Source organism: Oncorhynchus mykiss, chromosome 5 (assembly GCF_013265735.2).
Source record: "Oncorhynchus mykiss isolate Arlee chromosome 5, USDA_OmykA_1.1, whole genome shotgun sequence".
Lineage (NCBI taxonomy): Eukaryota > Metazoa > Chordata > Actinopteri > Salmoniformes > Salmonidae > Oncorhynchus > Oncorhynchus mykiss.
Genome location: NC_048569.1, coordinates 9950338 through 9968710, shown reverse-complemented (window position 1 = coordinate 9968710; position 18373 = coordinate 9950338). Strand labels below are relative to the sequence as shown.

The 18373-nt window shown below is 47.3% G+C and overlaps 1 protein-coding gene across 6 annotated transcripts in view; it reads left to right on the top strand.

The window, feature by feature from the left end:
* Positions 1 to 18373, top strand: part of tln1 (talin 1) — a 147138-nt gene that overhangs the window by 90439 nt on the left and 38326 nt on the right. For all 6 annotated transcript variants that reach the window (XM_036976739.1, XM_036976738.1, XM_036976737.1 and 3 more), the window contains 10 exons: positions 69 to 266; positions 591 to 730; positions 6826 to 6919; positions 10135 to 10224; positions 10644 to 10766; positions 14131 to 14274; positions 14803 to 14964; positions 15155 to 15295; positions 15554 to 15735; positions 16168 to 16300. In XM_036976739.1, the coding sequence (XP_036832634.1) occupies positions 69 to 266; positions 591 to 730; positions 6826 to 6919; positions 10135 to 10224; positions 10644 to 10766; positions 14131 to 14274; positions 14803 to 14964; positions 15155 to 15295; positions 15554 to 15735; positions 16168 to 16300 (1407 nt within the window). The remainder of the gene's footprint in view (positions 1 to 68; positions 267 to 590; positions 731 to 6825; positions 6920 to 10134; positions 10225 to 10643; positions 10767 to 14130; positions 14275 to 14802; positions 14965 to 15154; positions 15296 to 15553; positions 15736 to 16167; positions 16301 to 18373) is intronic.

Below are 18373 nucleotides of genomic sequence, written 5' to 3'. Positions count from 1 at the left end.
TTCTCTTTTCTCCCTTTCATTACTTATTTTCCTCTTCATTTATCCCCTCCTCCCCCTCTCTTCTCTAGTTCCCACCCAGTGGGAAGAGTTTCCAGGAGGCGCAGGTCAACCTGAACCAGGCTGCAGCCGGTCTCAACCAGTCAGCCAATGAGCTGGTCCAGTCGTCCAGGGGCACCACCCAGGACTTGGCCAAGGCCACTGGCAAGTTCGGCCATGACTTCGGAGAGTTCCTGGATGCCGGCGTGGACATGGCCGGCCAGTCACAGGTCAGAGAAGGACACGGATGAAACGCCAGTGTCATGCGACTGGGGTGAAATGATATCTATTGCGTTGTGATGTATTGTTCAGGTTGAGTGATGTTGTGTAGCTAATTTCATACTGTGTACAATGCAGCGGTCATATGTTTTGTTAAGTGTATGTTTAGGAGAGAGCAGGACGGGACGTGTCTTGAGATGTATGCAGGCAATTCACTCTTATCAGATGTTTCCATGCATGTGTGTGTCATATGTTACTAACTTCAAATGTGCGTGAATGACTGAGAGAACCTTCATGACCTGATTTGAACCTTTTCCTCTCTGCTCTCCGTTCAGAACAAGGAGAACCAGACGCAGGTGGTGTCCAACCTCAAGACCATCTCCATGTCGTCCAGTAAGCTGCTGCTCGCCGCCAAGGTCCTGTCCACAGACCCCAACTCCCCCAACCTCAAGAACCAACTAGCAGCCGCCGCTCGGTAAGAATGGCATTAGGTCCTGTCCACAGACCCCAACTCCCCCAACCTCAAGAACCAACTAGCAGCCGCCGCTCAGTAAGAATGGCAATTAGGTCCTGTCCACAGACCCCAACTCCCCCAACCTCAAGAACCAACTAGCAGCCGCCGCTCGGTAAGAATGGAATTAGGTCCTGTCCACAGACCCCAACTCCCCCAACCTCAAGAACCAACTAGCAGCCGCTGCTCGGTAAGAATGGCATTAGGTCCTGTCCACAGACCCCAACTCCCCCAACCTCAAGAACCAACTAGCAGCCGCCGCTCGGTAAGAATGGCATTAGGTCCTGTCCACCGACCCCAACTCCCCCAACCTCAAGAACCAACTAGCAGCCGCTGCTCGGTAAGAATGGCATTAGGTCCTGTCCACCGACCCCAACTCCCCCAACCTCAAGAACCAACTAGCAGCCTCCTCTCGGTAAGAATGGCATTAGGTCCTGTCCACAGACCCCAACTCCCCCAACCTCAAGAACCAACTAGCAGCCTCCGCTCGGTAAGAGTGGCATTAGGTCCTGTCCACAGACCCCAACTCCCCCAACCTCAACAACCAACTAGCAGCCTCCGCTCGGTAAGAATGACATTAGGTCCTGTCCACAGACCCCAACTCCCCCAACCTCAAGAACCAACTAGCAGCCTCCGCTCGGTAAGAATGGCATTAGGTCCTGTCCACAGACCCCAACTCCCCCAACCTCAAGAACCAACTAGCAGCCTCCGCTCGGTAAGAATGGCATTAGGTCTTGTCCACTGACCCCAACTCCCCCAACCTCAATAATCAACTGGCAGCCTCCGCTCGGTAAGAATGGCATTAGGTCCTGTCCACAGACCCCAGCTCCCCCAACCTCAAGAACCAACTAGCAGCCTCCGCTCGGTAAGAATGGCATTAGAGCCTGTCCACAGACCCCTCCCAGCATCCACAATTCAGTTAGCTACAGATAGCAGGCTTGGGTTCACTTCTACTTTCAACACTATTCTAATGAAATCTATTTAGACATTCATTGAAATTCCAGTTTTGTCCTGGAAACATGCTGTCATTTTCACTGGGGATCGTTTCTATTTGAATATTTGTTACCCTCTCATGATGATCCATGCTAATTGTTAACGTGCTCCTTTCCACATTACTCAAATTCTTATTGTTAACACACACACGCTCTCATATACAGTAGATGCAGCTCTGAGCAATCTCTAACTCCCTGTCTTACACACACACACACACACACACACACGTTACAATAGTCACGTTCTTGTATAGACGTCTTCAAACGTGCGTGCGACGTGTGTAGAAAGGGTTACATAACACACTGTCAGTAGGGATTTATATTGAATGAAAACTTCAACAGGACACACCTCTCCCAGTCATGATGACGGGTGACAAGAGCTCTGGTGTGAAGTTTCCCCTATCTACAGATGTAGGATGAGCTTCCCCTCCCCCAATTCTTACCTTAACCCTTAATGGGGAAAATTAAAGGCTGACCCAAGATCAGCATCTAGGGGACAACTTCACCCTACTCCGCTATGAGACTGAAGGAGAAGGGATGTGACAGGCTTTGATTGAACACTTCTAGTGTGGGCTGCTCCGTTCTCTAGTGTGGGCTGCTCCGTTCTCTAGTGTGGGCTGCTCCGTTCTCTAGTGTGGGCTGCTCCGCTCTCTAGTGTGGGCTGCTCCGCTCTCTAGTGTGGGCTGCGCCGTTCTTTAATGTGGCCTGCTCCGTTCTCTAGTGTGGCCTGCGCCGTTCTCTAGTGTGGCCTGCACCGTTCTCTAGTGTGGCCTGCGCCGTTCTCTAGTGTGGCCTGCGCCGTTCTCTAGTGTGGCCTGCGCCGTTCTCTAGTGTGGCCTGCTCCGTTTTTTAGTGTGGGCTGCTCCGCTCTTTAGTGTGGGCTGCTCCGTTCCTTAGTGGGCTGCGCCGTTCTCTAGTGTTGCCTGCTCCGCTCTTTAGTGTGGGCTGCTCCGCTCTTTAGTGTGGGCTGCTCCGTTCCTTAGAGTGGGCTGCGCCATTCTCTAGTGTGGCCTGCTCCGCTCTCTAGTGTGGGCTGCTCCGCTCTTTAGTGTGGGCTGCTCCGTTCCTTAGAGTGGGCTGCTCCGTTCTTTAGTGTGGCCTGCTCCGTTCTTTAGTGTGGCCTGCTCCGTTCTTTAGTGTGGCCTCCTCCGCTCTTTAGTGTGGCCTGCTCCGCTCTCTAGTGTGGCCTGCTCCGCTCTCTAGTGTGGCCTGCGCCGTTCTCTAGTGTGGCCTGCGCCGTTCTCTAGTGTGGCCTGCTCCGTTTTTTAGTGTGGGCTGCTCCACTCTTTAGTGTGGGCTGCTCCGTTCCTTAGAGTGGGCTGCGCCGTTCTCTAGTGTAGCCTGCTCCGCTCTTTAGTGTGGGCTGCTCCGCTCTTTAGTGTGGGCTGCTCCGCTCTTTAGTGTGGGCTGCTCCGCTCTTTAGTGTGGGCTGCTCCGTTCCTTAGAGTGGGCTGCGCCATTCTCTAGTGTGGCCTGCTCCGCTCTCTAGTGTGGGCTGCTCCGTTCTTTAGTGTGGGCTGCTCCGTTCTTTAGTGTGGGCTGCTCCGTTCTTTAGTGTGGGCTGCTCCGTTCTTTAGTGTGGGCTGCTCCGTTCCTTAGAGTGGGCTGCTCCGTTCTTTAGTGTGGGCTGCTCCGTTCCTTAGAGTGGGCTGCTCCGTTCTTTAGTGTGGCCTGCTCCGTTCTTTAGTGTGGCCTGCTCCGTTCTTTAGTGTGGCCTGCTCCGTTCTTTAGTGTGGCCTGCTCCGTTCCTTAGAGTGGGCTGCTCCGTTCTTTAGTGTGGCCTGCTCCGTTCTTTAGTGTGGCCTGCTCCGCTCTTTAGTGTGGCCTGCTCCGCTCTTTAGTGTGGGCTGCTCCGCTCTTTAGTGTGGGCTGCTCCGCTCTTTAGTGTGGGCTGCGCCGCTCTTTAGTGTGGGCTGCTCCGCTCTTTAGTGTGGGCTGCTCCGTTCCTTAGAGTGGGCTGCTCCGTTCCTTAGTGGGCTGCGCCGTTCTCTAGTGTGGCCTGCGCCGTTCTCTAGTGTGGCCTGCTCCGCTCTTTAGTGTGGCCTGCTCCGCTCTTTAGTGTGGGCTGCTCCGTTCTTTAGTGTAGCCTGCTCCGTTCTTTAGTGTGGCCTGCTCCGCTCTTTAGTGTGGCCTGCACCGCTCTTTAGCGTGGGCTGCTCCGCTCTTTAGTGTGGGCTGCTCCGCTCTTTAGTGTGGGCTGCTCCGCTCTTTAGTGTGGGCTGCTCCGCTCTTTAGTGTGGGCTGCTCCGCTCTTTAGTGTGGGCTGCTCCGCTCTTTAGTGTGGGCTGCTCCGTTCCTTAGTGGGCTGCTCCGTTCCTTAGAGTGGGCTGCGCCGTTCTCTAGTGTGGCCTGCGCCGTTCTCTAGTGTGGCCTGCTCCGCTCTTTAGTGTGGGCTGCTCCGCTCTTTAGTGTGGGCTGCTCCGTTCTTTAGTGTAGCCTGCTCCGTTCTTTAGTGTGGCCTGCTCCGCTCTTTAGTGTGGCCTGCTCCGTTCTTTAGTGTGGCCTGCTCCGCTCTTTAGTGTGGGCTGCTCCGCTCTTTAGTGTGGGCTGCTCCGCTCTTTAGTGTGGGCTGCGCCGCTCTTTAGTGTGGGCTGCTCCGCTCTTTAGTGTGGGCTGCTCCGTTCCTTAGAGTGGGCTGCTCCGTTCCTTAGTGGGCTGCGCCGTTCTCTAGTGTGGCCTGCGCCGTTCTCTAGTGTGGCCTGCTCCGCTCTTTAGTGTGGGCTGCTCCGCTCTTTAGTGTGGGCTGCTCCGTTCTTTAGTGTAGCCTGCTCCGTTCTTTAGTGTGGCCTGCTCCGCTCTTTAGCGTGGCCTGCTCCGCTCTTTAGCGTGGGCTGCTCCGCTCTTTAGTGTGGGCTGCTCCGCTCTTTAGTGTGGGCTGCGCTGCTCTTTAGTGTGGGCTGCTCCGCTCTTTAGTGTGGGCTGCTCCGCTCTTTAGTGTGGGCTGCTCCGTTCCTTAGAGTGGGCTGCTCCGTTCCTTAGAGTGGGCTGCGCCGTTCTCTAGTGTGGCCTGCTCCGCTCTTTAGTGTGGCCTGCTCCGTTCTTTAGTGTGGCCTGCTCCGCTCTTTAGTGTGGCCTGCTCCGCTCTTTAGTGTGGGCTGCTCCGCTCTTTAGTGTGGGCTGCTCCGCTCTTTAGTGTGGGCTGCGCCGCTCTTTAGTGTAGCCTGCTCCGTTCTTTAGTGTGGCCTGCTCCGCTCTTTAGCGTGGCCTGCTCCGCTCTTTAGCGTGGGCTGCTCCGCTCTTTAGTGTGGGCTGCGCCGCTCTTTAGTGTGGGCTGCTCCGCTCTTTAGTGTGGGCTGCTCCGCTCTTTAGTGTGGGCTGCTCCGTTCCTTAGAGTGGGCTGCTCCGTTCCTTAGAGTGGGCTGCGCCGTTCTCTAGTGTGGCCTGCTCCGCTCTTTAGTGTGGCCTGCTCCGTTCTTTAGTGTGGCCTGCTCCGCTCTTTAGTGTGGCCTGCTCCGCTCTTTAGTGTGGGCTGCTACGCTCTTTAGTGTGGGCTGCGCCGCTCTTTAGTCTGCCTTCTTTTCACCCTCACGTTCTCTCTCGCTCCTGTTCTTCATCTAATGTTCTCACTCCCCCTCTTTCATACTTTTTATTTACACTGTCCAACTTACTTCCACTTTCTCTGTCTGTGTCTCTCTCTCCCTCTCTCCTGTCTGTCTGTCAATGTCTCTGTGTCTGTCTGTCTGTCAATGTCTCTGTGTCTGTCTGTCTGTGTCTCTCTCTGTCTCTGTCTCTCCTGTCTGTCTGTGTCTCTGTGTCTGTCTGTCTGTGTCTCTGTCTGTCTGTTTGTCTGTCTGTCTTTGTCTCTCTATGTCTCTCTGTCTGTCTATGTCTCTCTGTCTCTCTGTCTGTCTCTCTGTCTCTCTGTCTGTCTACGTCTCTGTCTGTCTATGTCTCTGTCTGTCTATGTCTCTGTCTGTCTCTCTGTCTCTCTGTCTGTCTACGTCTCTGTCTGTCTATGTCTCTGTCTGTCTATGTCTCTGTCTGTCTACGTCTCTGTCTGTCTATGTCTCTGTCTGTCTATGTCTCTGTCTGTCTATGTCTCTGTCTGTCTATGTCTCTGTCTGTCTATGTCTCTCTGTCTCTCTGTCTGTCTCTCTGTCTCTCTGTCTGTCTACGTCTCTGTCTGTCTATGTCTCTGTCTGTCTATGTCTCTGTCTGTCTATGTCTCTGTCTGTCTATGTCTCTGTCTGTCTATGTCTCTGTCTGTCTCTCTATGTCTCTCTGTCTGTCTCTCTATGTCTCTCTGTCTGTCTATGTATCTGTCTGTCTATGTCTGTCTGTCTATGTCTCTGTCTGTCTCTCTGTCTGTCTCTGTCTTTGTCTCTGTCTGTCTGTCTGTGTCTCTATATCTCTCTCTCGCTCTCTCTCTCTCTGTGTCTCTCTGTCTGTCTCTCTGTCTGTCTATGTCTCTCTATGTCTCTGTCTCTCTGTCTGTCTCTCTCTGTCTCTCTGTCTGTCTCTCTCTGTCTCTCTGTATGTCTCTCTATGTCTGTCTGTCTATGTCTATGTCTCTCTCTGTCTATGTCTCTCTCTGTCTGTCTCTCTGTCTGTCTATGTCTCTCTATGTCTCTCTGTCTGTCTCTCTATGTCTCTCTGTCTGTCTATGTATCTGTCTGTCTATGTCTCTCTGTCTGTCTCTGTCTTTGTCTCTGTCTGTCTGTCTGTGTCTCTCTCTCGCTCTCTCGCTCTCTCTGTCTCTCTCTCTCTCTCGCTCTCGCGCTCTCTCTGTGTCTCTCTCTCTCCTGCTTTCAATGTCTATCTTTTCTTTTTCACTCTGCCTTTCAGTTTCTGATGAGAAAACAGCTCACCAGTTCTCTGTAGAGATTCTACACACCAAAGCTCTGAAGCTTGTGTGGGCGAACGGCAATTTACAGCGAGAGACTGGTGCTCTCCATCCCTCATTCTCTCTCACTCACACAAACACACACACAGACACACACATACACACACACTCTTTCTGTTACTCTGTCACTAACACACTCCCTCATGTTTTCTCACATGCTACCTCCCTTTCTCTCTCTCTCTCTCTCTCTCTTTCTCTCTCTCTCTCTCTCTCTCTGTCCACAGTGCCGTCACTGACAGTATCAACCAGCTCATCACCATGTGTACCCAGCAGGCCCCGGGCCAGAAGGAGTGTGACAATGCTCTCCGGGAGCTCGAGGTACACCCGTTCTTCCCTCTTTCTATTTGTTGTCATTTGTTTTGTCTTTCAATCTCTGAACAGTTTGTTGGATGACTCATTCAGTTGTTGGTGTATGTGAATGCTGTGGAGTGTTGCTAAGGCTGGGAAAGAGTGTGTTATTGTTCTTCTGGGACTTGTGGTATAGGTACACTGTGTACTATCTTACTGCATGATGTATTCTTTATGTGGATATTAAAGGGATAGTTCAGGAACATTTACATATTTAAATGTACATATAAAATTGTGTATATATATATATATATATATATATATATATGAATTATCATAAAAACAGTAATGTATGGACAAGGGAGAGACTGCAGTCCACACTTTGTTTAAAATTTTTAAAAATCCACTGCCACCAACCACTAATATTAGTATTTTTATGTTAGTTTATCATGTTTTAAATTTCATTCCGTCTGGCTCCTCTTCTTCCACTCCCTCCTTCATTCTCTCGCTCCTGTCCCTCTTCCTCCTCCTTCACTCTCTCGCTCCTGTCCCTCTTCTTCTTCCTCCTCCTTCACTCTCTCGCTCCTGTCCCTCTTCTTCCTCCTCCTTCACTCTCTCGCTCCTGTCCCTCTTCTTCTTCCTCCTCCTTCACTCTCTCGCTCCTGTCCCTCTTCTTCTCCCTCCTCCTTCACTCTCTCGCTCCTGTCCCTCTTCCTCCTCCAAGTTATCTCATCAAAATATTTTGTTGCTCAGTGATTTGAATGCATTTTTAAACGATTTGGTCATGGAATCTGAAACTCTCCAAATGGAGGACATTGACTTGGATAGGTTTGTGTTTGAACAAGCTAATATTGTCTTGTGGCTAGATTAACAAACCAACATGTGGATTGTACTCCCTCCTTGTCCATAGACTGTTTTCAAAGTAAGGAAACAAATATATGAATATGTAATATCGCTGAACCACCCCTTCAATGTACTTAGTGGTGATTGGTCAAGAACATGTTACTATTTTTTCTACAGTTTTCTACTATTATATATTATATTATTAGTATTAGAATTATGTCATTCATATATAAACATTGATGTGTGAATATCAATATCTTTATGCATTTCTGATATATTTTTTGGTTCGTAGACTTGAAATATTCTGAATATTGGCATGGTTTATCCTTGGAAATAATCTGAATATTGGCATGGTTTATCCTTGGAAATAATCTGAATTTTGGCATGGTTTATCCTTGGAAGTAATCTGAATATTGGCATGGTTTATCCTTGGAAATAATCTGAATATTGGCATGGTTTATCCTTGGAAATAATCTGAATATTGGCATGGTTTATCCTTGGAAATAATCTGAATATTGGCATGGTTTATCCTTGGAAATAATCTGAATATTGGCATGGTTTATCCTTGGAAATAATCTGAATATTGGCATGGTTTATCCTTGGAAATAATCTGAATATTGGCATGGTTTATCCTTGGAAATAATCTGAATATTGACATGGTTTATCCTTGGAAATAATCTGAATATTGGCATGGTTTATCCTTGGAAATAATCTGAATATTGGCATGGTTTATCCTTGGAAATAATCTGAATATTGGCATGGTTTATCCTTGAAAATAATCTGAATATTGGCATGGTTTATCCTTGGAAATAATCTGAATATTGGCATGGTTTATCCTTGGAAATAATCTGAATATTGGCATGGTTTATCCTTGGAAATAATCTGAATATTGGCATGGTTTATCCTTGGAAATAATCTGAATATTGGCATGGTTTATCCTTGGAAAATAATGTTTTGCTACCTAATGATTTCTTCTATTACACAGTGAAGGTATGATTTGAGTGTGAGATCAACATTTGTTGTTGTGCTCCAGTCTAGTTACACAGCTTCAAGTTGTTGTGCTCCAGAGTCTAGTTACACAGCTTCAAGTTGTTGTGCTCCAGTCTAGTTACACAGCTTCAAGGTGTTGTGCTCCAGGGTCTAGTTACACAGCTTCAAGTTGTTGTGCTCCAGGGTCTAGTTACACAGCTTCAAGTTGTTGTGCTCCAGAGTCTAGATACACAGCTTCAAGTTGTTGTGCTCCAGAGTCTAGTTACACAGCTTCAAGTTGTTGTGCTCCAGGGTCTAGTTACACAGCTTCAAGTTGTTGTGCTCCAGGGTCTAGTTACACAGCTTCAAGTTGTTGTGCTCTAGTCTAGTTACACAGCTTCAAGTTGTTGTGCTCCAGTCTAGTTACACAGCTTCACGTTGTTGTGCTCCAGGGTCTAGTTACACAGCTTCACATTGTTGTGCTCCAGTCTAGTTACACAGCTTCACGTTGTTGTGCTCCAGTCTAGTTACACAGCTTCAAGTTGTTGTGCTCCAGTCTAGTTACACAGCTTCAAGTTGTTGTGCTCCAGTCTAGTTACACAGCTTCAAGTTGTTGTGCTCTAGTCTAGTTACACAGCTTCAAGTTGTTGTGCTCCAGTCTAGTTACACAGCTTCAAGTTGTTGTGCTCCAGTCTAGTTACACAGCTTCAAGTTGTTGTGCTCCAGTCTAGTTACACAGCTTCAAGTTGTTGTGCTCCAGTCTAGTTACACAGCTTCAAGTTGTTGTGCTCCAGAGTCTAGTTACACAGCTTCAAGTTGTTGTGCTCCAGTCTAGTTACACAGCTTCAAGTTGTTGTGCTCCAGGGTCTAGTTACACAGCTTCAAGTTGTTGTGCTCCAGGGTCTAGTTACACAGCTTCAAGTTGTTGTGCTCCAGGGTCTAGTTACACAGCTTCAAGTTGTTGTGCTCCAGGGTCTAGTTACACAGCTTCAAGTTGTTGTGCTCCAGGGTCTAGTTACACAGCTTCAAGTTGTTGTGCTCCAGGGTCTAGTTACACAGCTTCAAGTTGTTGTGCTCCAGTCTAGTTACACAGCTTCAAGTTGTTGTGCTCCAGAGTCTAGTTACACAGCTTCAAGTTGTTGTGCTCCAGGGTCTAGTTACACAGCTTCAAGTTGTTGTGCTCCAGAGTCTAGTTACACAGCTTCAAGTTGTTGTGCTCCAGAGTCTAGTTACACAGTTTCAAGTTGTCTTTTTTGTCTGGTTCATTAACATGTCACCTGAAGGGTGCATAATTGACAGCTCGTTTGTGCGTGTGCCTTGTGCGTGGACATATGTATATGTGGGGTGTGTCCATGTATAGTAGTCTGTGTTCTCTCTGTGGTTGTGACTGTGTGGGTGATTATGTTCCTAACATGTGTACCATGTCTCTCCAGACTGTTCGGGGTATGCTTGAGAACCCCACCGAGGCGGTCAGTGACCTCTCCTACTTTGACTGCATCGACAGTGTCATGGAGAACTCCAAGGTAAACAACAAACTAGACACCTCCTTGATAAATATATTTTCATTCCTTCTACATTTCATTTCTTTCTTTTCCTCTCTCCCTTTCTCATCCTTTCCTTCTATACTTCCCCCCTACTTCCCACATACTTCCTCCCTACTTCCCACATACTTCCTCCCTACTTCCCACATACTTCCTCCCTACCTCCCACATACTTCCTCCCTACCTCCCACATACTTCCTCCCTACTTCCCACATACTTCCTCCCTACTATGTCCTAGAATATATCCAGGGAAATGGTGTTTTGTTTTTAAAATAAGATTTTCGATCACCTTTATACCTTATAATGTTGTATAGGTATTTTGTGAAATAAATATATGTTTAAATATATAGAGATATTAAGAAATATAAGTATTTTAAATCTATTTGCCTTGTGTCCTGCAGGTCCTGGGGGAAGCCATGGCTGGAATCTCCCACAACGCTAAGAACAGCAATCTGCCTGAGTTTGGGGACTCTGTCAGCTCTGGCTCTAAAGCCCTGTGTGGCCTTACTGAAGCAGCTGCCCAGGTAAACCACCTTCCAGTCCAGCAGACCAAGGGGTGTCCCAAATGGCCCTCTATTCCCTGTATACCCTATGGGCCCTGTATACCCTATGGGCCCTGCATACCCTATGGGCCCTGCATACCCTATGGGCCCTGCATACCCTATGGGCCCTGCATAGCCTATGTGCCCTGCATACCCTATGTGCCCTGCATACCCTATGTGCCCTGCATACCCTATGTGCCCTGCATACCCTATGTGCCCTGCATACCCTATGTGCCCTGCATACCCTATGTGCCCTGCATACCCTATGTGCCCTGCATACCCTATGTGCCCTGCATACCCTATGTGCCCTGCATACCCTATGTGCCCTGCATACCCTATGTGCCCTGCATACCCTATGTGCCCTGCATACCCTATGTGCCCTGCATACCCTATGTGCCCTGCATACCCTATGTGCCCTGCATACCCTATGTGCCCTGCATACCCTATGTGCCCTGCATACCCTATGTGCCCTGCATACCCTATGTGCCCTGCATACCCTATGTGCCCTGTATACCCTATGTGCCCTGTATACCCTATGTGCCCTGTATACCCTATGTGCCCTGTATACCCTATGTGCCCTGTATACCCTATGTGCCCTGTATACCCTATGTGCCCTGTATACCCTATGTGCCCTGTATACCCTATGTGCCCTGTATACCCTATGTGCCCTGTATACCCTATGTGCCCTGTATACCCTATGTGCCCTGTATACCCTATGGGCCCTGTGTACCCAATACCCTATTGGCCCTGTATACCCAGTACCCTATTGGCCCTGTATACCCAGTACCCTATTGGCCCTGTATACCCAATACCCTATTGGCCCTGTATACCCAATACCCTGTATACCCTATGGGCCCTGTGTACCCCATTTTCTGTATACCCTATGTGCCCTGTATACCCTATGGGCCCAGTATACCCTATGGGTCCTGGTCCAAAGTTGTGTACTACATGGAGAATAGAGTGCTATTTGGGATGCAAGCAAGCAGCATAACGCCCACAGGGATGCGTTGCCTTGCATAGTTGAATGGTCCCATGCTCTAATACATCGGCCTAATTATTCTCTCAGCCAATGAGGCAATTCGATGCTAGCTTAGGAACATCTGGACCTGGGAGTGGAGTGGTAGTCACTGTCAACAGTCAGTTCCTCTCTCAAATGGAGGGAAGGAGTGGTAGTCACTTTCAACAGTCAGTTCCTCTCTCTAATGGAGGGAAGGAGTGGTAGTCACTGTCAACAGTCAGTTCCTCTCTCAAATGGAGGGAAGGAGTGGTAGCCACTGTCAATAGTCAGTTCCTCTCTCAATTCAATACTCTCATATAACCACACAAACAAATGCCCGCACGTGCTCGCGCGCGTGTACACACACAGGCGCCTAATGACTGTGAGTAAGGCCTGGTCATGTGGGTCTGTCAGTATGTGTGTCTCTGAATGCTCCATCTGCTCATTACAGTTCAGTACATTACAGTTCAGTACATTACAGTGCATTATAGGACATTACAGTTCAGTTCATTACAGTACATTACATTACAGTTTCGTTCATTACAGTACAGTACATTACAGTTTCGTTCATTACAGTTCAGTTCAGTTCAGTTCATTACAGTTCAGTTCATTACAGTTCATTACAGTTCAGTTCAGTTCAGTACATTACAGTACAGTTCATTACAGTTTAGTTCATTACAGTACAGTTTCGTTCATTACAGTACAGTACAGTACAGTTTCGTTCATTACAGTACAGTTCATTACAGTTCAGTTCATTACAGTTCAGTTCAGTTCATTACAGTTCAGTTCAGTTCATTACAGTACAGTACAGTTTCGTTCATTACAGTACAGTTCATTACAGTTCAGTTCATTACAGTTCAGTTCAGTTCATTACAGTTCAGTTCAGTTCATTACAGTACAGTTCAGTTCATTACATTACAGTTTCGTTCAGTACAGTACAGTACAGTTTCGTTCATTACAGTACAGTTCATTACAGTTCAGTTCATTACAGTTCAGTTCAGTTCATTACAGTTCAGTTCATTACAGTACAGTTCAGTTCATTACATTACAGTTTCGTTCATTACAGTACAGTACAGTTTCGTTCATTACAGTTCAGTTCATTACAGTACAGTTCAGTTCAGTTCATTACAGTACAGTTCAGTACAGTTCAGTTCAGTTCAGTTCATTACAGTACAGTTCAGTTCATTACAGTACAGTTCAGTTCATTACAGTAAAGTTCAGTTCATTACAGTTCAGTTCAGTTCATTACAGTACAGTTCAGTTCAGTTCATTACAGTACAGTTCAGTTCAGTTCAGTTCATTACAGTTCAGTACATTACAGTACATTACAGTACATTATGTTGTCACATTCACAATGGCTCTGCGCTACTGCCCATTGAAGAGTTGACTGTGTTTGTTTGAGTGCATCTGTGTGCATTTGAGTGCATCTGTGTGCATTTGAGTGCATCTGTGTCTGAATGTTTTCTTCTGTTTCTGTGTGTGAATGCATGTTGCCATGGCAAAGATTGGCAAGACAAGCGTAACGTGAGAGATGTGGAAGATCTTGGAAAACCTTTGTCAGTTGACATGTAACATGTTTTGTTGGAACACCGTTTGATCAACTCTCTACGGTGGCTCTACCCACGTGTGGTGCTGCCGATGTTAACGTTGTCATAGACAATAACACGTGTAGTGCTGCCGATGTTAACGTTGTCATAGACAATAACACGTGTAGTGCTGCCGATGTTAACGTTGTCATAAACAATTACACGTGTAGTGCTGCCGATGTTAACGTTGTCATAGACAATAACACCTGTAGTGCTGCCGATGTTAACGTTGTCATAGACAATAACACGTGTAGTGCTGCCGATGTTAACGTTGTCATAGACAATAACACGTGTAGTGCTGCCGATGTTAACGTTGTCATAAACAATTACACGTGTAGTGCTGCCGATGTTAACGTTGTCATAGACAATTACACGTGTAGTGCTGCCGATGTTAACGTTGTCATAGACAATAACACGTGTAGTGCTGCCGATGTTAACGTTGTCATAAACAATTACACGTGTAGTGCTGCCGATGTTAACGTTGTCATAAACAATTACACGTGTAGTGCTGCCGATGTTAACGTTGTCATAGACAATTACACGTGTGGTGCTGCCGATGTTAACGTTGTCATAGACAGAACTGCTACGTTAGCGATCGTTAGCGATCGTCTAATAAAAGCAGCGATCATCGTAGATTTTTAGCTGTAGTTTTTTTTTTTCGTTGTAAAAAAAATCTAACTCCTGTCAGCACTAGTTACATTTATCTTGTTTAGTTCATCAAAACCATCCATACAACATTTAATTTGTCTGAAAAATGTTACAGGGTGCCTACCTGGTTGGAGTGTCAGACCCTAAAAGCCACGCGGGCCAGAAGGGGTTGGTGGACCCTGGCCAGTTTGCCCGTGCCAACCAGTCCATCCAGATGGCATGCCAGAACCTGGTGGACCCGGCCTGCACCCAGTCCCAGGTAGACACACACACACACACACACACACACACACACACACACACACACACACACACACACACACACACACACAGGTGCCTGCGCACAAACACACACGTCGTCAGCGTTCTCTCGCAGTCAAGGATGACTTTGGTTAGGCTTTGTGTGTTCCAATATAAACGAGCAACACACACACACACACACACACACACACACACACACACACACACACACATATATATGATCGTACGAATGAACACTCATGCATTCATACACTCACCCGCTTACTCAAGGTCCATGGATAAACACACGCATGCACACACACAAATAAACACATACAAACTCTCATACATTCACTGACTCCCTCACTCACACGTCATACCACACAGACCCAACATGTAACCAACCTAAACTTGCTCTGCGTACTGTTTTCTAAATGTCCCCTGTATACAGAATCAAGGTGAATAAAGATGATCAGTATTTCTGAACAGAAGCCGTGTTTTCCATCTTTTAGCTGCCTACTTCAGACACCTCCTCTTGTTTCCCAAGGTCCTCTCTGCCGCCACCATCGTGGCCAAGCACACGTCGGCGCTGTGCAACGCCTGTCGCCTGGCCTCCTCCAAAACAGCCAACCCTGTTGCCAAGCGACAGTTTGTCCAGTCTGCTAAGGAGGTGGCCAACAGCACAGCCAATCTGGTCAAGTCCATCAAAGTGAGTAATAGTCACTACTTTTTGAATTCATATGTACAGTACAGGTTAGGGACAGACACTTGCAGGGTGACTCCATGCCCCAAGTTCATTGACAATTATCTAACAACAACCCATATGCAATAAGAAATACATTTTAGAATGGCATTCCATCACTAATGAATGTAACCCTGTTTGTGCGTTGTGTGTGTAGGCTCTGGATGGAGCGTTTAACCAGCAGAACAGAGAGAAGTGTAGGGTCGCCACAGGGCCCCTGATAGAAGCTGTGGATAACCTCACCGCCTTCGCCTCCAACCCAGAATTCGCCAGCGTGCCCGCTCAGATCAGCGCTGAGGTAATACAGTACACTGGCCTTCCCTACCGTCTCTGTGGTTACGCTGTCCCTTCCCTACTGTCTCTGTGGTTGCGCTGTCCCTTCCATATTGTCTCTGTGGTTACGTTGTCCCTTCCCTACTGTCTCTGTGGTTACGCTGTCCCTTCCCTACCGTCTCTGTGGTTACGCTGTCCCTTCCCTACCGTCTCTGTGGAGACAACGGATACGTCAGATGTTACACAGTCAACCAGAATGTTGTATTATTGTTTCAACTCCCAGGGCCTGGCAGCGATGGAGCCCATCGTGGTTGCAGCTAAGACCATGCTGGAGAGCTCCACAGGTCTGATCCAGACCGCTCGCTCCCTGGCCGTCAACCCCAAAGACCCCCCCAAGTGGTCAGTGCTGGCCGGACACTCCAGGACCGTTTCCGACTCCATCAAGAAACTTATCACCAACATGAGGTAACCGCTAACATGGTCAGTTACCACAGCAGAGATAAATACTGTGTCAACATGAGGTAACCGCTAACATGGTCAGTTACCACAGCAGAGATAAATACTGTGTCAACATGAGGTAACTGCTAACATGGTCAGTTACCACAGCAGAGATAAATACTGTGTCAACATGTAACCGCTAACATGGTCAGTTGCCACATCAGCGAAATTACGGAAACTTTTGAAAAATGTACTTCCGTAAAGCTCCTCACTGGGTTGGTGTTTAATTGTTAGATATATTCATGCAGCCAGCCATTGAGACATATCTCTGTGAGAGAGGAAAAAAAGTATCTTCATTCCAAGTTATCAAGGTTAAAAACACAAATCGTTAGGAAGTCTGGTCATTTCGGCTTCTCCAAAACCGTTTCTCAAGTACTGTGTGTCTATGCGTGTGTACAGAGACAAAGCCCCAGGCCAGAGGGAGTGTGACGAGGCCATCGAGGTGCTGAACAACTGTATTCGGGAGGTGGACCAGGCCTCCCTGGCAGCCATCAGCCAGCAGCTCACCCCAAGAGAGGACATCTCCCAGGAGGTGTGTGTTTCTGTCTGTGTCCCTCTGGCTGTCCCTCTGGCTGTCCCTCTGGCTGTCCCTCTGGCTGTCCCTCTGGTTGTCCCTCTGGCTGTCCCTCTGGCTGTCCCTCTGGCTGGCTGGCTGGCTGGCTGGCTGGCTGGTCATAAGACCAAGAGCATTTACAGTGCATTCGGAAAGTATTCAGACCCCTTGACTTTTTCCACCTTTTGTTACGTTACAGCCTTATTCAAAAATGTATATTAAAAAAAATACTCAGCGATCTACACACAATATCCCATAAAGACAGGTTTTTTAAAAACTGATAGCTTATTTACATACAGTACCAGTCAAAAGTTTGGACACACCCACTCATTCAAGGGTTTTTCTTTATTTTTACTATTTTCTGCAAGCTGTCATCAAGACAAAGGATGACTACTTTGAAGAATCTCAAATAGAAAATGATTTTGATTTGTTTTTTGATTTGTTTAACACTTTTCTGGTTACTACATGATTCCATATGTGTTATTCCATAAGTTGTCTTCACTATTATTCTACAATGTAGAAAATAATACAAATAAAGAAAAACCCTTGAATGACTAGGAGTGTCCAAACTTTTGACTGGTAGTGTAACTATTCAGACTCTTTGCCATGAGACACGAAATTGAGCTCAGGTGCATCCTGTTTCCATTGATCGTCCTTGAGATGTTTCTTGGATGATTTGGAAAGGCACACACTTGTCTATATAAGGTCCCACAGTTGACAGTGCATGTCAGAGCAAAAACCAAGCCATGAGGTCAAAGGAATTGCCTGTAAAGAGCGCCAAGACAGGATTGTGTTGAGGCACAGATCTGGGGAAGGGTACCAAAACATTTCTGCAGCATTGACAGTCCCCAAGAACACAGTGGCCTCCCTCGTTCTTCAATGGAATAAGTTTTGAACCACCAAGACTCTTCCTAGAGATGGCCGCCCAGCCAAACTGAGCAATCGGTGGAGAAAGGACTTGGTCAGGGAGGTGACCAAGATCCCGATGGTCATGCTGACAGAGTTCTAGACTTCTTCTGTGGAGATGGGAGAACCTTCCAGAAGAACATCCATCTCTGCAGCACTCCACCAATCAGGCCTTTATGGTGGAGTGGCCAGATGGTAACCACTCCTTGGTAAAGGCACATGACAGCCAGCTTGGAGTTTTCCAAAAAGCACCTAAAGACTCTCAGACCATCTTTGGCCTGAATGCCAAGTTTCACATCTGGAGGAAACCTGGCACCATCCTTACGGTGAAGCATGGTGGTGGCAGCTTCATGCTGTGGTGATGTTTTTCAGTGGCAGGGACTGGGAGACTAGTCAGGCAAATATGAACAGATCAAAGTACAGAGAGATCCTTGATGAAAACCTGCTCCAGAGCACTCAGGACCTCAGACTGGGGTGAAGGTTCACCTTCCAACAGGACAACGACCCTAAGCACACAGCCAAGACAACCCAGCAATGGCTTTGGGACAAGTCTCTTAATGTCCTTGAGTGGCTCAGCCAGAGCCCGGACTTAAACCCGATCGAACATCTCTGGAGAGAGCTGAAAATAGCTGTGCAGCAACACTCCCCATCCAACCTGACAGAGCTTGAGAGGATCTGCAGAGAAGAATGGGAGAAACTCCCCGAATACAGGTGTGCCAAGCTTGTAGCGTCATACCCAATAAGACTTGAGGCTGTAATCGCTGCCAAAGGTGCTTCAACAAAGTACTGAGTAAAGGGTCTGAATACTGAATGTAAATGTCATATTTTATGTTGTAATTTTTTAGGAATTTGCTAAAATTTCTAAAAACCTGCCTTTGCTTTGTCATTATGCGGTATTGTGTGTAGCTTGATGGGGGACGACGACTATGTAATACATTTTAGAGTAAGGCTGTAACCTAACAAAATGTGGAAAGGGCTCTGAATACTTTCCAAAGGCACTGTAGATGTGTACATGACTAAACTATACCATACTACACTATACTATACCGTACCATTCCATACTATACTGTACTCTACCTTACTATACCATACTATAGCATACTGTACTATACCATACTAAACTATACCATACTACACTATACTATA